At 36.3% G+C, this 20,780-nt stretch overlaps 3 protein-coding genes and 1 long non-coding RNA gene across 7 annotated transcripts in view; all 4 read left to right on the forward strand.

The window, feature by feature from the left end:
• The first annotated feature begins 96 nt into the window (after positions 1–96).
• LOC110810477 (Inositol 1,3,4-trisphosphate 5/6-kinase family protein) lies at positions 97–6,552 on the forward strand. Its single transcript, XM_022036676.2, is given in 11 exon segments — positions 97–705; positions 1,868–1,949; positions 2,102–2,134; positions 4,098–4,218; positions 4,353–4,445; positions 4,918–5,037; positions 5,119–5,295; positions 5,794–5,849; positions 5,951–6,035; positions 6,213–6,272; positions 6,275–6,552. Coding segments are annotated over 11 exon segments (1,047 nt in total). The 5' UTR covers positions 97–514; the 3' UTR covers positions 6,304–6,552.
• A 1,233-nt stretch (positions 6,553–7,785) lies between these two features.
• On the forward strand, positions 7,786–11,610 carry LOC110810505 (uncharacterized). Its single transcript, XM_022036706.2, has 3 exons — positions 7,786–8,211; positions 8,769–11,149; positions 11,252–11,610. The coding sequence occupies exons 1-3, from the start codon at positions 8,025–8,027 to the stop codon at positions 11,324–11,326; spliced, it is 2,643 nt and encodes an 880-aa protein (XP_021892398.1). The 5' UTR covers positions 7,786–8,024; the 3' UTR covers positions 11,327–11,610.
• Positions 11,611–13,113: 1,503 nt separating this feature from the next.
• TOR (target of rapamycin) overlaps positions 13,114–20,780 on the forward strand; it is an 81,149-nt gene continuing 73,482 nt past the window's right edge. The window contains exons 1-4 of one of the 4 annotated variants that reach the window (XM_088222168.1): positions 13,114–13,539; positions 13,772–14,110; positions 14,191–14,265; positions 14,593–14,765. In XM_088222168.1, the coding sequence (XP_088078294.1) occupies positions 13,420–13,539; positions 13,772–14,110; positions 14,191–14,265; positions 14,593–14,765 (707 nt within the window). In that variant the 5' untranslated portion in view covers positions 13,114–13,419. Of the gene's footprint in view, positions 13,540–13,771; positions 14,111–14,190; positions 14,266–14,592; positions 14,770–20,780 lie in introns of those variants that run through there. The other 3 variants (XM_088222165.1, XM_088222164.1, XM_088222167.1) reach the window with 3 other exon arrangements.
• On the forward strand, positions 14,777–19,763 carry LOC148253202 (uncharacterized). Its single transcript, XR_015821405.1, has 2 exons — positions 14,777–18,288; positions 18,521–19,763. It is a non-coding gene; the product is annotated as an uncharacterized LOC148253202 (long non-coding RNA).

Consider the following 20,780-nt stretch of genomic DNA (forward strand, 5'->3'; position numbering starts at 1 on the left):
TCTACTACTCGCTGCAATTGGTAGACTTACACAGAAATCTGGAGTGTGTGGGTGTGTGTGTATATATATATATATTCATATTCTTATTCCTTCTCAAACAAACACCCTCTTCAAAAATCTCTTTTTTTTTTTTTTTTTTTCGCTTCTCTTCTGCAAATTGGGTACCGATTCTCTCTATCTCTCTTTCAATCTCGTAGTGTATGTATACATATGTGTGTGTGCGTACATATATTTGTACTCACTGTCTCTTCCGTTTTCACTGGTATCATTTAGAGAGAGAAGTTGGAGAAACACGTATGTTGTAAAGATTGAGGGAAGAGTGGGGAGAGGAGATCTTGGATGATTATTTCTTCTTTTTCTTGTTTGAGATTAACATTTCCATTTCAAGAATTCAGAGAGGATTAACTTTTGGAAAACTAAAGGAAACAGAATCAAGAAGAGGAGAATAGGATTTGAATTGATTAGTGGATTGAGGGTTTTTTCTTTTTTCTTCTGTGAACTTGAAGAGGTGAGGATGAGAGTAATCGGAGAAATGGGTAATAAAGAGAAAGACGAAGAGGAGAAAGGGAGAGACGCTGAACTCAACATACAGTCTTCTGCTGATAGTGTCGGCTCTCCGTTGCAGCAAGAGCTGATCGTTGGGTACGCTTTGACATCGAAGAAGAAGAAGAGTTTCATGCAACCTACGCTCGAAGGATTAGCCCGGTATATATACATAAGTAGCCCCAATTCAATCTTTTATTATATTGTCTCTATCTACACATAACATTGCTGTTCATCAAATTTCCGTCTGCGGATTTCTGTGGAATTGGTCAGTCTTAATAACTCTTGGTTATCCAACCATATAGTTTTCTTTCATTATCAATTCAAAATTTGCAGAATGATTGTTTATGTGGTGGTTTGTCCTTTTATCAAAATTTTACGTATCTTTTTAGAAGTTTCTGAGTTATTTTCATCTGGTTATAAAAAGGGGAAATCTTTTGTTGCTATTGGTTATTCTTAAAATGGTTGCTAAAGATTTGGTCTTGTTTGTATGCTCTGTTTGGTTCTCTATGTATCTATTGAAAAAGCTGCTTTTGCAGTTGGGAGAGGGTTTATGTCTTTGTCCATAGTGGTGTAGTATACCGTATCTAGAATCACTTTCAAGATTTGTTCTTGGCAACTGTTTGCTTGACTTATCTTATGTGCTTTGATTCTTAGTATATGGAATCTTTCAAAATTATTAAGTGGGAATATTCCATCTATATGCCATCCAGTAATTCTCCAGTGAAGAACCTAAAGTCAAAGCCTGTAGCCTTTTTCTTTTTTGGTTCCTGTTGTAGAAAATTGAAACTATTTTTTCTTTATATCTGACAAGGGGGTTACTTACAACACTTTTTGAAAAAAATCTATTTAAGTTTGTTTCTTTCATAAGCTTTATGTACGTTCCTATATTCAATTAGGCATTAAAGGGATGAATTATTACTCATAACTTGTCGATTTCACGTGACAAAAATTTTCATTTTCCTACATCATTATGAAACTATGCAACATGAGCTGGTATTTCATTATTGCCGAAATACATTCTAGTGCATGATATGCGCTACTTTACCGGAGTACATCCATCTTCTTGAACAAGATCGGTTACTGTTGGTAGGAAAATCTAGTTTCTCACTGCTGACCTGGGAATATAGTCAGTTGAAGAAGTTGTGGAAATTTGATGTTAGGTGCTTTCTTTAGTTTATTTGAGTTAGTGATTTATTTAGACATTACTAAATATTCGTCAAAATATTTGTTGGGTCTACGAGGTAGATTGAGGATCCACAATGCTCCTTCCTCCTTGGACATTCGAATGATGATCAACTAACTATTTTATTATTTATTGCAGAAAAAAAGGAATACTTTTTGTTGCCATTGATATAAATAGGCCACTTGCAGATCAAGGCCCTTTTGATGTCGTTTTGCATAAGGTTAATGCATATTTCTTCTCCAAGACATTCTCATATTTTTTATTTTCTTAATATTCCAAAAGCATACTTTAGTATTAGTATTTAACTCCCATATGTAGAAACATATGGTTAGTTTTGGGTTCTGATGAGTTGTATCCTTTTTTATTTCCCAGTTGTCAGGAAAAGAATGGTGTAGACTTCTTGAGGTTTGTCTGTTCGAGCTTTACTCTTCTTTCATTTCTTTTGTCTATTGTATGAGGAGAAGAATGCTTCTTGATATACAGCTTACCATATAAAATGAGAAATGGAATTGTGTTTATGTTGGAGGTTAAGTATGAGCAAAGGTGATTGGTTGAAGTTGAAGAACAAAATTTCCTGAACTGTAAAGTTGTTCATTATCTAATATGATTTGCAGTTGTTATTCTCTCATTCCTCATCACCATGAGTCATGATTAGATAGTTAAAATCAGTTCCCTTAAGAATTTAAATAAACTTTTCATGACTAATCTAGACAAGTTGCTCTGGTCTTGGTGAATGTAGCTGAATAAAGGTTTCTTGCAGATTTTACAAAGTTGTTTAGGGTTTAGTAACTTTACTGGAAAAGATGGTTTGGTTGGCTTTGGTTAGGGGCCAAACTTTATTTCTCCATGTATTTATGCGTAACCTTCATAGTTTAACTTGGTATCCTAAATTCCTCGGCAATATTGTCCTACCTATTGGCAAAGAAAGCATTTGGAATGTCGTGTGGATTTGTGTTAATTTTGATTCTTTTATTTTTAGCAAATATATTCCTGACCTACTTGGTTCAGTGCATTGGTTCATAAGAAAAAACAAAACTTGGTCTAGTGCATCAAAATTTTCAAAATCCATGTCTGTAGCTGCTAACAAAATGTCATTTTTTCGGTTCATGTAAGTCTTTCTATCTGACAGCATGTATGTTTTGGTGTATTGTCTTCCATAACCTTCTCCTCCCACCGAGAAAGAAAAGGATAAAGTTATTTTCTCAACACATGCTGTTTGAAAAAAAAAAAAAGGGTTTGAGGTTTAATTTGGGTGGACCTTTTTTCTTTGCTGATATCTTGGTATGTGCTTTAGGCTCTGTTAAATGTCTACTAGCTTTGGTGATATATCTTCCACCAACAGTTTTTCTTCTTGATGTTCCTTTTTGTTTTGAAGAACCATAAACATGTATGTATTTATATATAAATACATTTTTCTTTCCAGAAGATGTACCTCTCTCCCCTTAGTCATATGGTTCAAGCACGCTACTACGCAGCCAAAGTGTGGTTTATGATCTTTAAAAGTGCATTAGATTCACTTCTAAATTGACATGTTGCAGAAATCCAGTTGATGGTTCTCTGTCTTAATCAACTAGATTTCTGCTTTCCTTTAAAGTTATTTTTGTTGAAATTTTTTTTCAAAACACTTTTAACAACTCATTGCACAAACATTGACTGTGCTAAACAAAACCTGAAAGAAGCTATACGATTGATTAAGTAGTCTCCAGTCGGTTCATTGTGCTCATTAATAAAAACTAACCTTGTTTTTAATTTTCTAGTGGAACATTTTTTTAGAAGAAAGTGACAAACTGGGAAAAGAGTTAATATTATTCAAATGAAAGAAAGGGCAACCCGCTTATCTCTTGCAACTTGCCTTTTCTCAATGAAAACCCTATACCTGATAACATCTTCATTTCACATTGGTCATGCACCTCTTTGTGTTTAAATAGCTAATATACTGATTGTGAGTTAATTCTTGTGTGTGATTGAGTTTGTGATGCCCAAGAAACTGTAATCTTTCATCTTCTACTTTCTTTCAGTGATCAAGTTTCTTGGATAAACCTGTAATTCCTTTTAGCACCCTTTGACAATCCTTCCATTTGACTTGAGAATTCCTGCCAACTGGACAACAGTCATTAAGGATTCTACAAAAAAAGAAAAATCTAGGGGCCTTGAAGAGAGAATTTTTGTAGTTGAGACATCCTGCTCTTGTTATGCAGAACAGCAGCAGCAGAAGTTTCAATAGTTTCAGTAACATCCAGTATTCAGTGATGTTAAATATTTTCTTGTCGGCTACTACATGTTTTACACTTCATTTTTTTTCTATAATCAAAATTATGTTGAAGGACAATAAGGCTCACGTTTACACTTCTATTTATTTGTCTTGAAGGATTACCAACAAAAACATCCTGAAGTAACTGTTCTAGATCCACCATATGCAATAAAGCATCTACATAATCGCCAGTCTATGTTGCAAGAAGTGGCAGACATGAACTTGTCAGATTTCCATGGTAAATTGTGTATTATTTCCTAAAATTTAAGGGCTATTTGCATACGGCTGCCTATCTTGAGTTCTTGCAAGAAAAATGTAGCTATTAGGGGAAGAATTCCTGTTTAGTAATTTTTGAGTTGACTGTCCATTTAGGCAACATTCGGGTTCCAAAGCAAATGGTTGTCATGAAAGATCCATTATCAATTCCTGATGAAGTCACCAGAGCCGGTTTAAAAATGCCACTAGGTATGACTTTTTTGGAAACTTTTTATCTTATAGTTATATTCCCCCTCATACTTATATCTGAGCCTTGGGTCAATAGTGTACTTATCCCTTTTGAAGGTTGATAGTCAGGATCAACTCGGCCTAAGAGCTTCCCTTCCAATGGTGCATATGCAAAAAAATTATAATTATAATCTTAATATCCCTCTGGTTTGACCTACTTGGTCTGTAAATAGTTATGAAAGTTGTGTATGTCACAACCAGAAAATATTTGGTTTTTCTAGACATAAACAGGTGGCAGGGCTTATAGGACTTCTTCTGGATTCTGAAGTCTGATTTGCTTCTTTGGATCTTTTCTTTGTCGGTCTTACATGTTCTGTCACAGTGTCATGAATAGATTCAATAACTTTTCTTTTGGAAATTGTAGTTTCTTCTGTTGTTTGTTGAGGTTTTGGTTAAATTTACATGATTTTTAACCTTCATTTTTATTTTCCAGTTGCAAAACCACTGGTGGTGGATGGCACTACAAAATCTCATCAATTATTTCTTGCTTATGATCATGTCTCACTCTCAGAACTTGAACCTCCTCTGCTTCTTCAAGAGTTTGTCAATCATGGTATTTACTTTTGCTGCTACTTAATCAATATTTCAGTGTGTAATTTTTTGAAGTACTTATGTTCTACCTATCTCTTTGTAGGTGGTGTTCTCTTTAAAATTTATGTTATTGGGGAAACTATGAAGGTTGTAAGGCGATTTTCTCTACCAAATGTTAGTAATTGTGAACTAGCAAAAGTTGCTGGTGTGTTCCGTTTTCCAAGGGTTTCATCTGCTGCAGCTTCTGCAGATGATGCAGACCTGGAACCTGGCATTGCTGGTGAGATGGTTGACCTATATTACTATCAATTAATAGACAGTCTGAATGATTTAAGGTTTAAAAAATTGTGGGTTTGTTGGTGTGAGAGCTTTTTCTTCTTTACGTTTTCCTGGCTAAAGTATTATCTTGGTGCTTCAATGTCTTTATTAAAGGAGTTTTTCCCAAATGTATAAAATTGTTTAAAGTTGGTTGGCTCACAAGGAGATAATTATTGTGTGTAATGGACACATAGGTATGTAGCATACCTTCTATTATTACTGGAAGAAAAACCTGATTTGACCCGTAAAATTCATGGATTCTTCTATGAGATTACCAGTAATTGAAAGGAAATATCATATTAGTTAAAACGATTAATTTGTATTATAATTATATTTATCCCTTTGTTAGCGTATATCCGTTGTATAAAATAATTCTCTGACAAAGAGAGCTCTTTCAATCTTTTAGTCTTATTTCTTTCAGCTTCCTATCCTTTGTACTAATGTAACATTATGGCTGCAGAACTTCCTCCATGGCCTTTGCTAGAGAGGCTTACAAGGGAGCTTCGTCACCGGCTGGTAAAACTTGTGTGCCTTTTTTGTTCCTACTGTAGCAGGAGCTAAGTAATTGGTTTCAGGTTAAAGGCCACCCTGACGTTATTTATGCTTGCAATTCTTAGGGTCTCAGATTGTTCAACATAGATGTGATTCGGGAGTATGGATCGAGAGATGTCTTTTATGTCATTGACATTAACTACTTTCCTGGTAAGTGAAACCTGTTTACTTTTAACCCCTAGTTCCTACTTCTATTTCATCTCCTACGAGGCTGCCCAGTTTATCTCATTCTCTCTTTGCCATGTTTTGAATTATTCATGGTTATCAGCCTTTACGATCTGTTTCTAGTTGCCTAGCTGCTGGTAATCTGGCGGTTGAACATTGCAGGGTTCGGGAAGATGCCAGATTACGAGCACATTTTCACAGATTTCTTTCTGAGCTTAGCACAGAGAAGTATAAGAAAAGACATGGAGCATAGTTGTTGAAGTAAACATATACATCGCGTATCCAAATACCTTTTTGGTGTAGCTCCCCTTGCAAATTGAAGAGCAGTCAGATTATCAGGCAGCAGCAGTTGGGATTAGTTTCTGCATTTTTTCAGTTTTCTTTTTTAGCTTCTGTTAGTTTAACTGCTGATATGACTGTATTGGTGAATCCAATTCAGTGTACAGAGAGGGGTGCGGGTGTAGGGGATGTTTGATGAAATATAGATATCACATTCACATTTGATACTGTTTCAAAGAAAATTTAAGCCTTAATTGTTCTCCTGTTGGCACTAATCTCACTATTGCTCTATAAATTTTTTATATTTTAAGCTTGGGTCAGGGATGGATCAGCTCAGGTATATATTCTTGTAATATGATAATAAATGGGCTGGATTAGGTTAAGCAGTTTTACTTGGTCTAACTCGGAGTATGAACATAATATTTTTTCTCATTTTATAAATCGTTATAGATTTGACTCAAAGTATGTATTTTCATATGTTTTCGTTAAAAATTACGGGTCTAATAAATATTCTTGTAATCTAGTAATAAACGGGCTGGGTTGGGTTGAGTCATCGGCCGAACCCAGTTAATGCAATCTTACTCTATCTATCTCGAGTATGAGTAAAATATTCTTCTCATTTTATAAAAGTTATTGATTTTAATCGGATTATATATTTTCATATATTTTTATTCGAAAATTATGAATATAATATATATTATTATCATATGAAAATAAACGGGCTGGGTAGGGTTGAGCATAATATGTTCACCAAACTTAGTTTATGTTATCTTATTCGGTTTAACTCGAATATAAAAACAATATATATATATTTTTTCATTTTACAAGAAATTATGAATTTAAGTTGGATTATGTATTTTCATATATTTTTATTAAAAAATTGTGTTGTAATTGATATATTTATATATATTATTTTATTAATAAATTTATGTATTTTTACTTAAAAAAAATTTTAGATTTATTATTATGATAATATTTTTTAAATGGTACGAGCAAATAATATTTTTTATTTTGTTAATTCTCTTCTTTTTACTATATATATATATTTGAAATTACTAGATTAAAGAAGACCAAATTTATTATTTATATTGAAAATATTTTTTTATATTTTAATTTTATAAATTTATATGTGTTTATAAATATCTTTATTTATTAAAATATATAAAAATTGAATAGTTGTGGATAATTAAATATTGGACAAAATAATATATTTTTTTTTCAGAAAAATACTAAGATTAATACTTAAAAATTTTAGAAGTTCATGCTTAATTTACTATTCCTATCCTTTATTTTTTTAAATCAATTGCTTCTAAACCCTAAAAGCAAAGATCCTCTCAACGGCTACATGAACTATAATCCAACGGCTCTCGTTATCCCTCCAATCAGTTGACTTTTCAGATCTGGTTTGTTCCAACGGTCAGAAACTCTCCCCCATAATTTAAATCTCCAAAACCATCATCAATAGACAACTAGCCGTTACGCCTCGATCTCTCCCTCCCTCTCTCTCTCTCTCTCTCTCTCTCTCTCTCTCAAAATCTTCCACGATTCCAAACATTCAATTACTCACTTACTATTTCTTTTTAATTTCCCATTCTCAAAATCAAATTCGAATTGACTCACCCGTTTGCGTTCTTCTTCTTTTTCAATTTCTTGGTTTGTTTCTGCCGATCGCAAAATTGATTTTAATCCAAATTAATGGCTGCCGCGCTCCCAAACAAGGCTGGTTCGCAGATACCAAGCAGACAAAATCATAGTGCAAGAAACTCGGAGATCGGAAACCCCATCAGGAGGAGTTTCAGTGGAAACCCGTTTGCTAAGCCTTCGGTTGTCCCTACTGCTAGAGGGTTTAACAGTATTAACACACCTGCTAATAGTCCTTCAGGTTTGCTCTTCTTGCAACCCTATTGTTTTTGTTTTCGTTTTATTTTCCTATTTTTCGACTATTAGTTTGATAATCGAAGCGTGGAAACGGAAAGAAATAAATGAATTCGTAAAATTGTTGAAGAAATTTTGTGTCTGTTTTTATTATCTGGGTTCCTAAGAATTCAAAGGGAGTCGAGTTAATTAAAATGGATATAACTGGAATCTTTCGTTGAGAGTTAGTTGAGGGATAGTTTTTCCATATGTTGTTTGTTTCCCCAGAAAATCTAAGGGAAAACTGTCCGAGTACAAGTTCTATGGTGAATGTTTAGTTCAGTGAATCGGTAAATGTTGTCCATGCCTCCCGTTAAACATTCAGGGTTGAGAAAGAATCATTTTTATTTAAAGATCTATAATCTTTAATTTTCTCTGACGAAATTTTCTAAGAAATATTTTCGTTTGAAACAAACAGGAAATCTGTACAACAAGCAACAATAACAGTTACCGAAAGCATTTTCTTTCTTTTGCATTATCTGTTTCAAGGTTCTGATGTTGATTTCCTTCCGTGATGAAACGCAGAATTTCATCGGAGACACTCAATGGGCAGAGAAAGTTCGTCTTCTTTTTGCGATCTCGAAGACAAGGAGAACGGGAAGGACGCAAATCTAAAAGCGGCAAGAGTTCGATCACCAGCTGCTCCCAAGGGTAGTAAGAACTTCATGTCGCCTACAATCTCTGCTGCATCAAAGATGAATGCATCACCGAGAAAGAAAATTTTATCCGAGAGAAACGATGCACCAGTTCGACATTCCGTTTCCTTCTCTGATGTTACCACCATAATCATGGAGGATAACAAGATTCAGAAGAAGCTGGTGGAGATGGATTCGCATGAGCAGACGATCATGGATATGGACTTCAAAGAGACCATGAAGAACGACGAAGCCGTTTCCCAGAAAGATCAACATGACTCAGCAGCAGAAACCATGAAGATCAACGAAGCTGCTGTCATGGAGGATGAACTTCTGGTTTTTCAAACCTCTCAACAAGAAGATTCAGTAGCAGAATCTGATGATGCTGATCCAAGCTTTAAGATCAGTCCTGGTCCTTCAGCTTCTTATTCAAGTTCTATGGTGGCACCCCTTGATGCAGATCCAAAGATGCCTCCCTACGATCCTAAAACAAATTACCTTTCACCAAGGCCTCAGTTCCTCAATTACAGGCCAAACCCAAGAATCATGCTTTATCTTGACAGCAAAAGAGAAGGGAGTCGGCTTGAGGAGAATTTTGCATTTGAAAGCTCTTCTGATACTGAAGTTACTGGAGAGGAGGAAACTCAGTCTGAGGATTCACTAAAGCAATCAGAGGATGTTTCTTCTGAAACATCTGAACCAGACTCCATGAGCAATGCTGACATGCTTCTTCAGGGTGTTGAAGCAAAAGCTGTGTTGTCTAAACCCCGGTTATTTACAAGATCAAAGTTCATTGCTTTGGTTTTGATCATGGTGGTTGGTTGGTTCTCCCTCTCAGTTACTGATTCTCCAGTAGTTCAGCCATTGCTAAGAGATTTAACCCTCTATGAGTTCTATGTTCCACCAGAAGCCACGAACTTTGCAAAAGCCAGTTTCTATGAGCTATCTCAGAAGTTTAGGCTGTGGTCAGCTAATTGTCTCTCTCATATTTATAAACTGGTTTCCAGGTTAGGTGGAGTACATGAACTGGCTCCTTTACAGTATGCCAATTTAACAGGTTTCCTGAAGGATTGTTCCATTGATGGATTTCCTCACCGAAAATTTGATCTCGGCCTTCTGAAGCCTTTGAGGGAGAGAAAGGTCGACAATGAAGTAGTGGACGATAAGAGTCGTCCTTTAATTGAAGCTGACGAGACAATAGACGAAGTTGATGAGGGAATGAATCATGACCTAGGATTTGAAGCAGAAGGCAACAGTGAAGTTGTTTGTGAAGAACATCATGACTCTTCAAAGCATGAAGAAAATCAGCAAGATATTGGGGCTGAGGTGATTGAAAATGGTGATAGCTCTGAGGTTGACAAGAGACTGGTGGAAAGAGAAGCAAAACAATCTGAGATGATGTTTGAATTTGATAGTTCAGAGGATGAGAAGAAATTGGAGAGAGTTGAGTGGGCTTGCGTTGTTGCTGAAGTTGATGTAGATGCTAAACAATCTGATGCTCACACAAACAATGAGCAACTAAGTATCATGGTTGAAACTGAAGTAATCAAGCCTGATAGTTCAGAGGGAGAGAAGAATTTTAATAGTAATGCCGAACCAGAAAGTGATTTTGAAGCTAGAGAATTTACTGCTCTCGCAGATAGTGAGCAGGTACGTGTCATGGAACTCAGCGAGCAACCACTTCAACTGGAACCATCAGAAGCTGGCAAACCTGAAATTGAAAATAAAATGAATTTTATTACAGAAGCTGAGTCCACAGGAGTTAATAACGATCCAGAAATCTTTGTTTTTGATGTGGCTGATGAGAATTCACAAGGTGCAGAAACAATGGATTCTGCAACAAAACGGTCAGAGAATGAATTGAAATCAATGCATTATGTGTTGCCCATTTCCTTGCTTGTGCTGAGTCTAATTGCAGCCATAGCTTTCATGTCTGGAAAGAAAAGTAAAGCATCAATACCAAGCGCTGCAGTGACTACGAAAGTTGATTGCAACACAACATCAATGACCGCTGAGCAATTGATCCAGGAAAGATTCTCTTCGTTGAATTGGCCAACTGAGGTTGACATGCTTGGAGAGTCATGTCCCTCAGGTATGAGCAGTTATCAGAGCTCATTTTGCAGCCAGAAAGAGTCCAGTGAGGCAGAGAGCCAAGAAAGGCAGTCCAGCAGGAGGAACCATAAAAGAGAATCTCTTGCTTCATCAGACTTCTCTACTGGTTCACCTTCTTATGGAAGTTTCACTACTTATGAGAAGATAGCCATCAAATCTGTAAGTAATTAAATTTTGCCTACTTAAAAATTCTGCATGCATTAACAAAAGATAGAAAGTTGTTTATATATGTATCTTTGTGCTGGCTTTGGTTTTGTTTAGGGACAGGGAGAGGCTACTACCCCGGTTAGGCGTTCGAGCAGACTCAGCAGAAAACAAGTCACATCCTCGAGATAGATGTTCGAGCAGACCCGGTTTTATACACATGTTTTCCGTTGCACAGATGTGCAATTTCCAGTGTAAATAAACCATGTAGTTTCTGCTGACATAACCCAGCTGGATTTAGTGAACATTTCTACAAATTTAATTCTATTGTTAACTTGAACTCATTGGAGGATTTTTTTGCATGTTTCTTTCTGTTTAGCTTGACTGGTAGTGATTGTAATATGAATCTGTAAGTTCCGGAATTGGAGCACTTCTACAAATTTAATTCTATTGTTAACTGGAACTTGTTGGAGCAATTCATGTTTGTTTATATATGATTTCCATTACACTGCTGTGGAATTTCCAGTGTGCGTAAACCTCTGCTCACATAGTCTTTGCTTCCGATTACCAGTGATTGTAATATGAATTTATGAACTCACAGTCCAACTTCTGCTCACATAGTCTAGCTTCCGATTTCTATTGATTGTAATCTAAATTTTATGAACTCTTAGATTGAAGCATTTTTTTTTTCAAATTTAATTATATTGTTAACTTATAATCCATTGGAGCATTTCATGACTACTTTTGTTTTTGATGGGCTCATCATCACTGATTATATTATTTGTTCTATAAACTCACAATACAGCTTCTGCTCACATAGTTTAGCTTCCGATTCCTAGTGATTGTAATCTGAATTTTATGAACTCCTAAATTGAAGTATTTTTTTTTCTCAAATTTAATTATATTGTTAACTCAAAATTTATTGGAGTATTTCATGACTACTTTGTTTTTGATGGGCTCATTATCACTGACTATATTGTTTGTTCCATAAACTTACAGTCCAGCTTCTGCTCACATAGTCTAGCTTCCGATTACTAGTGATTATAATATAAATTTTATGAACTCCTAGATTGAAGCATTTTTTTTTTCAAATTTAATTATATTGTTAACTCAGAATCCATTGGAACATTTCATGACTACTTTGTTTTTGATTGACTCATTATCACTGATTATATTGTTTGTTCCATAAACTCACAGTCCAGCTTCTGCTCACATAGTTTAGCTTTCGATTCCTAATGATTGTAATCTAAATTTTATGAACTTCTAGATTGAATCATTTTTTTTTTCAAATTTAATTATATTGTTAACTCAGAATCCATTGGAACATTTCATGATTAATTTGTTTTTGATTGACTCATTATCACTGATTATATTTGTTTGTTCTATTCTCTAATACGCATTGTCTTTTATTTCTTTGCCAAATTTTATTTTCCATGTTATACAAAATTATCATAATTTTTTTTAAATATAAAAATATTTATTTTATCATATTATTTATTTCTTACCATCTATTTTATAACATGTTATATTAATCTTTTCGTAGTTATATCGTAATATTTTCTAAATTGTATCAAATTATTACTTAAAATAAAAGTTAAAAAAAAACTAGTTGGCTACATTCTGTATTTTCTAGCATTAGTTATATCTTCTATTAATACTATAATAAAATAAATTATAAGAGATATAATAAATAATGTAGTGATTTTTAATTATTTCAAATTTAAAGCATTTTTTCTTTTGATTGTTTTGTTTACACTCAACAATTTTGTTGTTTTGAAATTATTATTATTTTTTGTATACTTTTTTATTTAAAAAGTTATATTAAAATTTAGATATATTATATCAAATTAAGTTAAAGAGAATTTAATTTTTTTAAAATATATGTTTATTTAAAAATATAATGAATTCATAAAATTTAATTTATTCACCGTAATTTTACCGGATATATTTTATTTATTTAATTTTAACACGCGTAGAGCTTCTCGAATACCTCGAGAGCACGAGGCAGCCCAAATTTGGACAAGGAAGGGCTCTGGAGTCAGGAGCTTGTTGAAACTGAGCCAGTGAGAGGAGAAAAGAGAAGCATATGCTTATCAAGGCGCACTCGTTGGGTTTCCATTGCATATCTCTGAAGAATTTCCCTCTTTTCATTCCGTAGCTATTACATTTACGTCCTAATTCGATGCCTTGAAAAGGCAGAGATCATATTTCTGTGAGTTATTGAAGCCATAAGTACAGAGGGAGGAGAGATATTAGGGTTTAGGGTTTGGGAGTAGAGCCAATTAATGGCCTCCACGTCGCAGTCCGTCCGCTTCTGTGGCCCCTCATCGTCTGGCCCTGGAGGCGGCAGCTTCGACGCTCTCAATCGGATCCTTGCTGACCTCTGCACTCGTGGCAACCCCAAGGTGAGGGATCGTTTCTTTTTTCATTTTTCCTGTTTGTTTCTATGGAAACAGTAGGCAAAACTAATTACGCGCAGTTTTGTGGTTTAGTTGACTATATTTACACTAAGTAAAGATTTAATTTGCCAATGAATGGAACATTTGGAGTTAATATAAATTTGAAGTTCTGTCATCTTTTATTGGAATGTTTTATATTTCCTTCTCTGCATTTATGAATATAATTTATTGTAATCAGGAAGGAGCCTCATTAGCCTTAAAGAAACATTTGGAGGAAGAAGCTCGTGATCTTAGCGGGGAAGGGTTCTCTCGGTTCATGGATCAATTATACGACAGAATTTCCACTTTACTAGAAAGCAATGATGTTGCAGAAAATATGGGGGCTTTGAGAGCCATTGACGAGTTGATAGATGTAGCATTAGGGGAGAATGCAACAAAAGTTTCAAAGTTTTCAAATTATATGAGGACTGTGTTTGATGTGAAGCGTGATCCTGAAATTTTGGTGCTTGCTAGTAAAGTTCTGGGCCATTTGGCTCGGGCAGGTGGTGCAATGACTGCAGACGAAGTGGAGTTTCAGGTTTGTTTGGGTGGCTTCATTAGCTTTTGGCGTTCTCATTTGATTGTTGTAGCTGAGATTTTGTTCTTGTTGTTGCTAAGGTTAAAGTGGCACTGGACTGGCTTCGTGGGGATAGAGTGGAATATCGCCGATTTGCTGCTGTCTTGATTTTGAAGGTAATGCTTCAAATTGCTTTGCTTCCATCTGCTATGTCTTACCCATGCTTCGAGATCATTAGATTAGTAGACACCCTTTTTGGGTGTAAGACAATACCTTATGATCCAATTAACTGAAATGGGAAAGACAAAGAGATTGGAGTAATTTTTAGTCCCGCTGAGCATTTGCCAGTCCAGAAATGATGAGTTTCATTCCATAATTCTTGGGAACTTTATCTTTTTCATGTTGAACTTCTATTTCAGATTTGGACTTTTTGCCCCCAAAAACTTCTGGTACATTGCAATGAGGACAGTTGTTTAATTAGAATAGTTTTGTTGTTACTGTAGGAAATGGCAGAAAATGCTTCCACAGTGTTTAATGTTCATGTACCTGAATTTGTCGATGCTATCTGGGTGGCATTGAGGGATCCACAATTGCAAGTTCGAGAACGGGCTGTGGAGGCATTGCGTGCTTGCCTTCGTGTGATTGAAAAGCGTGAAACGCGATGGCGGGTTCAATGGTTGGTTTGTATTCTTTTAATCGTTTTGACTTAGTAAATAGTGAAATCTTGTTTATGGCTTTTGGAACATTTCTGGGAAGGGAAAAAGTTTAAATAGGAAAAAGGAAACTACACCTGGCTTTCATGATATGGACAGGGCTGCATGTATTTATTCATGTCCTTTAATTTAATTTATTATTTCCTGCCATGTTACTTTGTTTGGTTTTATAGGATACAACTTTCCTTGATTTTATTATTGGTTATATTGTAATCTTCCAACTTTTTGTGGAATTTTGACACTTGAAACTGGACAGCCGTTCTATTATAGAATCATAATCTTTCTCACATGCTTGTCCTATGCATAAGAAACAGTCTTCTATTTATGCTTTAACATCTATGCATAGTTTAGGTTCCTAATACAGGATGTCTTTGTCTTCAGTGAGGAATTTATGGATCTCCAGGACTTTTGTCCTAAGCTCAGTGCACCATATTATAAGGACCACTAAGTGAGCAAATCTAGAGAGACAAAAAGCTATTGAAAATTATTTCGGAGCCTGGGTGTTTTTCATGATAGACCATTTTACACTGTCTGTTACTTCTATGTGTTTCAAAAGTTAATTGTTGATTGTTGTTGATGGTTAAAAAATGGCAGATTCTTCCTTTTAATTCTGATAGTTAAATTTTATGGTATACTTTGTAACAATCTTGGTTCAAAATAGATGTATGATGTATGGGATTACCAGAGGGGAACGATTGGCCTCTGGTAGCTAAACTTCTACTTATGGCCTTTTACCATTTACGATTAAGGCATATTTTTGGCCTTCTGTTCCTAACAACTATATAGGGTTTGTGATTTGTACAAATTCATATTTGTTTTTTGCTTGGTATTGTAAATTGTTGTAGATTACTTAGTTTGTGGGCGAGGAGTGACTCGAGAATTGTTTTATTGATGATTGCAATGGTGATGCTAACAGGCATTTATTTTGGATGATACTCTCTGAAGTTTATAGTATTTCTCATCTCTAGACGTTTGAAGGGATGGCAATCCAAATTTCCCACTTCGAAAGAGGCTGGAAGCTGTATTGATTAATTTGCCTTCTCAAGGATTTGGATGTAAAAATCTACACATAATACCTAAGTAGTACAATAATTTTATATTTAAAAGAATCATAATTTCTAATCTATTCTCAATCTAAACCCAGCTCATTTTTCATCAAGGCCATAGAGAGGTTGTACTGTTGTTTCCTGTTTGATTTTCAGTCTTGGAAAATTATTGAAGGTTCACGTAGTTGATTGTTAGAGGAATGTGGCTCTATATAGATGGTCAAGAGCTGCTTTATTCCCTATCTTCAGACTCTTCACCAGTCTGTATCTTTTTCCTTAATTTTCCTTATTCTGCTGGTTAAGTTGCAAATTATTTGCATTGAATATTTTAGCTTTTGTATGAGTCCTATGCCTTTCCAATTTGTTGGAGGTCAATTATACTGGTCAATATGTTGTAAAAAAAATTAGTGCCTTATCTAGTTATAAAAAACTGTGTTGAGTTTTTATTTTCTACATTCACGGATGTTCAGGAACATATCTATAGTTGTTGAATATAAAAATGGGATTTAGAAAATTAGTGAAAAAATGGTGTGGGTTAGAAACAAACAAAAGAGTTATGTTCAAAGTGGTACCATATTTTCAATATTATTATTCAAGCCTTACTTTCAGTTGAATGATTGTACATGCTTGATGCACAAACATATTTGTATAAATGAAAACTTAAAATAATCTCATACAACTAAAAATATCTTGGTCTTGGCTTCTGTTTTTGATGCATCAAAAAGGCGCTACGTTGCTTGTTGTTGGAGGCTATAATAAGTTTTTATAGGAGACCAACAATGTGGTAATAGGATCAGACAGAAAAAATGAGTGTTTGAGGCTAAAACTTGAAAGGTTGTGTTTGTGGAGGCCAATGAAACATGGAAAGACTCCAAGTTTTAGAAAGTATAAATCAAACAACAAAAGCCTATTGCAAGAACAATTGATGGTGAATGGTGGGCTGTCTTCATTTTTCAGGGCATCCAAAAGTTTGAGACGAGGGGGATTTATTTGAAAGGAGACTTGCAGGATGGAAAATGAATTTCTTTCTAAGAGTGGGAGACAAAATCTCATCAAAAGCACCCTTGCCAATCTTCCAATTTATTTTTAGTTGGCTTTGACTATTTTTGTAAGTATTGCTAAGAAATTGGAGAATATTGAACGTTGGTTTCTTTGGGGGACTGATGAGAGAAGTAGAAAATACCATTTAGTCAAGTGTGACGAGGTGAAGATACCGATTAGTAGGGGTGGCCTGGGACTTAGATCACTGGTGGACATGAATAGGGTCTTATAGGGGAAGTGGCTATGGAGATACTTATTGGGGAGGGTAGGCTGTGGTGTAGGTCATTTGAGGCGAGATGGGGCCTGTTGACTGGGAGGGGAAACAGTAGCGTTTGGGCATGTCCTCATGGATCGAGTCTTTGGAGGAAAATTAGTTTGGGGCGCAACCAGTTCATGGATTGCATTCAGTGGAAACTCAGGAGAGGTAGTAGCATTCTGTAACACCCAAATAAAAATAAAAATTTTATTTATTTATTTGATTTTTTATTCAATTTAATTTAATAAAAATAAAAATAATAATAATGATAAAATTGGGTAAAAATATTATTTAGATTTAATTGAAATTGATTTTGGGAAAAATGGGTGGAAATTTGGATTATGGGGGTGTTTTTGAAAAGAAAATCGGAAACCGGGGGTCAAAACGTAATTTAGAAAAGTTGTGCCACGTCAGCACCACGTCAGTAGCCACGTCAGCGGCCCGGTCAGCAGTCCCGACCAACCAGAACGCGTCGCGTGGCAAGGCAACGCTGACCAGGGAACGGGCCACATGGGAGATCCGCGTGCGCGCGATCGGACGGCCCAGATCCATTCCCGCGCACACGGACGGTCCAGATTAAATGTGCGCACGGACGGCCCAGATTCAATTAGGCACGGACGGCCCAGATTGCATCGCGATGAACGGTCCAGATTTAATCCCAATTAAATCGCGATCGAACGGCCCAGATTTAATCTTGATGGACGGTTGAGATTAAAAGGCAAAAGGTATAAATAACTCCACCCACACCTGACCAAAGAAACCCTAGCCGCCAGTGCTCGCCGGAGAAGAAGAACCAAACGCCAGAGGAGCCGGCCGCCGCCACCCGCCGCCGGACCGGGGAAGTTTCCGACCGCCGATCGAGGTAAATTTTCTCCCTCTTGCTCGTTTTTCGACGCTGAGTCCGCCTATGGTCAAACTAGAGCCAAACCACCGGCCAAACGGCTGGAAAATCCGGTCGAAACCCAGCGGCGCCGCCGCGCCCCTCCTCGGTTTTTGCCTCCGATGAGGCCCTTTCCGGCCTCCGTTTAATGCAAATTTTATACCACTGTGATGACCGTTCTTTTCTCTACAGGTTGATCGGAGCTAAACATCAAAACACGACTCACGCCGGAGGAGCTGCCGCACCCGAGAGCACTGCCACCGGTAAGTTTCGGTTTTTCGTGATTTTTCGGCCCACCGAGGGCCCTAGAGTTGCTCTATCGCAGGGACCGATGCAAGTGTGGCCGAATTCGGTCGAAAACGGCCAACCTGAGGCGAATCGCCGCCGCTTGCGGCGGCGCCGTCGCCAGAGCATAGCGGAGCCGCCGTGCCGGAATTGCGATATTGGCCGAAAGGGGCCCTAGGTCTAATTTGGGATTTTTTGGGACATGTGCAGGTACCTGTAGTGCGTTTCAGTTTCCCGGAAAAAATTCAGGGAAAATTAGGGACAGCCTGTAGGCGCACTGTAAAGCCGTATTCAGACCCCGAAACAAGTAAGGACCCCTGACTCTATTTTCTATCACGGTATTAAAGCTAAATAAATAATTAAACTGTGCTGTGTGACTCTATAGATGTATAATTGATTAAGGTTGCCAATGGAGCCCGAGTCTGATACTGGTTGGTCTGTTATTGTTTGATTTAATTTTCAGTATTAAATGCAACATGATGTTTAATGTAATTATATTATGGTCTCGTATGCATGAATCATGGTTTCTTTATTATGGTCGGTATTATACTTAACCCGATACTGTGTTGTCTTGTTTGGTGTCCATTACTGGTTTACATGTTGTATGTGTTTGGATGATTGAAACCAAGAAAATGGGCAAAAAGGTTATATGAATTGATAAGTGGATAATGTGGACAGCCTGATTAGATATCCTGGGAGATGGTGGACGGATCGGGTCCGTAGGGAAACCTACCGGGAACGTGGTCTCTCATACCGCACGGGGTACGAGGACGGCCCGTTTCACCCTCATACCGGACGGGGTATTGAGGTTTATAGTTTTGGCGCCCATATCGGACGGGGTATGGGGACGACCATGGAATCAGATTATAAATGTTAAGGGTTCACGGGTAGCGGGACCCCTATGGATCCCCATGGATACTAGTAGGCTGGTAAATGAGGAAAATGTGTTGTTTAACGATTGAAATGTAAAGGCGTGGTAAGTATTATGTTATACAGTTCATATGATTTCATGATGATGATAATGTTATTGCTTTAATATGTTGTTTTAGGGATCTCACCGAGATAAGTAGACAGTAAAAGATTTTATTATTGATAAAAGAATTTGTTATAAATTATGTTCCATTAGTCTTTTTATGTTTTTTACCCACCTTTACCTCCGTAGCGGTGAGATAATGTGATGTCTTTACTGGACTGGTGTAGCTCATTCCTTATTTAACCATTTCAGATCAGGAAGATATTGTTCCCGAGCCCGTTCCGCAGGAAGACGGCGAAGGGGACGCCTAAAGACTCTGTAGTTACATTTATAGTTCTTATTTTCGAGTATCTCTTTTAGTTAGTTTGTTCTTTTATATTTTGAGCACGTTTTTGGTTTTTGTGTAAGGGATGTTAATCAAAATTTTTATTACGATTTCGCATTTGACATTTTTAATACACATATTTCATTCTAAATTTCCGGGGCCGTTACACATTCGGTTTTGGGATGATGAATGGATTGGGCCGGGCAGCTTTAGGGATCATATTCCAAGAATTTATGTTCTTGCTGCTAAGAAGAATGTGGTGATGAAGGAGGTGTTCAGGGGGAAGAGGGTAGGAGTGGTTGGAACCTGATTTTGGATAGAAACTTTAATGATTGGGAGATTAATGAGTATGACATTCTTGTAATTATTGTCTAATGTTCATTTGAGTGATAACATGGATAAGGTTGTGTGGAAATTGAAAAAAAAAAAAAAAACTTTAATGATTGAAAAAAAATGATGGGGAAGATATGAAGTTTCCGGCTAGGCAGATTTGGAAAGTGAAGGCTCCCTCGAGAATTGTTTTTTTAGCTTGGGAGGCTGGCAGGGAATGCATTCTAACAATTGACAAACTTATGAGAAGGGGGCATATCTCGGTTAATGGATGTTATTTGTGTAAAAACGTGGGTGAATCTTGCAACCACCTTCTCCCTTGGTGTCTAGTTACTTATAGTATTTAGCATATGTTTTATGGGTTACTGGGTATCAATTGGGTAATTGCAGGATCAATTAAGGATGAAATTTGAGTTTGGAGTGGAATTTGTAAGAAATTGAAAATTATAAAACTTATACCTTTAACTATTTTTTGGGTGATGTGGAATGAGAGAAACAATAGAGCGTTTGATGGGTGTGTGAGGGATACTGACAGAATTAGAGATAGATGGTTGTATACTTTTGGGTCTCTGATTATGAGGCATGATGTTTATGGATGGGATGGTTTCGGGAAAGTTTTTTGACATTTTAACTAACTTGTAAATATTTTGTACAGGGACGACACCTTCTTGGTGTCTATACTTAATTTCTTCCTTTTTATCTCGAAAAAAAGAATAGTTGATATTTGAGATGTACCATTCTACTTTATAGCTAGTTTTTGTAACTTTGTTGTAACAATGGAAAATACCCTAATGATGTTATGAGGTTTTGGTTTAGCAAAGAAGTGGGACCAAGAAAGAGTT

This window comes from Carica papaya, chromosome 6 (assembly GCF_054855325.1).
Source record: "Carica papaya isolate Zhongbai chromosome 6, ASM5485532v1, whole genome shotgun sequence".
Taxonomy (NCBI): domain Eukaryota; kingdom Viridiplantae; phylum Streptophyta; class Magnoliopsida; order Brassicales; family Caricaceae; genus Carica; species Carica papaya.

Bases quoted from the DNA above. Each gene is read 5' to 3' on its own strand.
- LOC110810505 (XM_022036706.2), top strand. From the start codon at position 8,025: ATGGCTGCCGCGCTCCCAAACAAGGCTGGTTCGCAGATACCAAGCAGA. The intron at 8,212-8,768 runs GTTTGCTCTTCT...GATGAAACGCAG, and splicing joins ACCTGCTAATAGTCCTTCAG to AATTTCATCGGAGACACTCA. The intron at 11,150-11,251 runs GTAAGTAATTAA...GGTTTTGTTTAG, and splicing joins AGAAGATAGCCATCAAATCT to GGACAGGGAGAGGCTACTAC.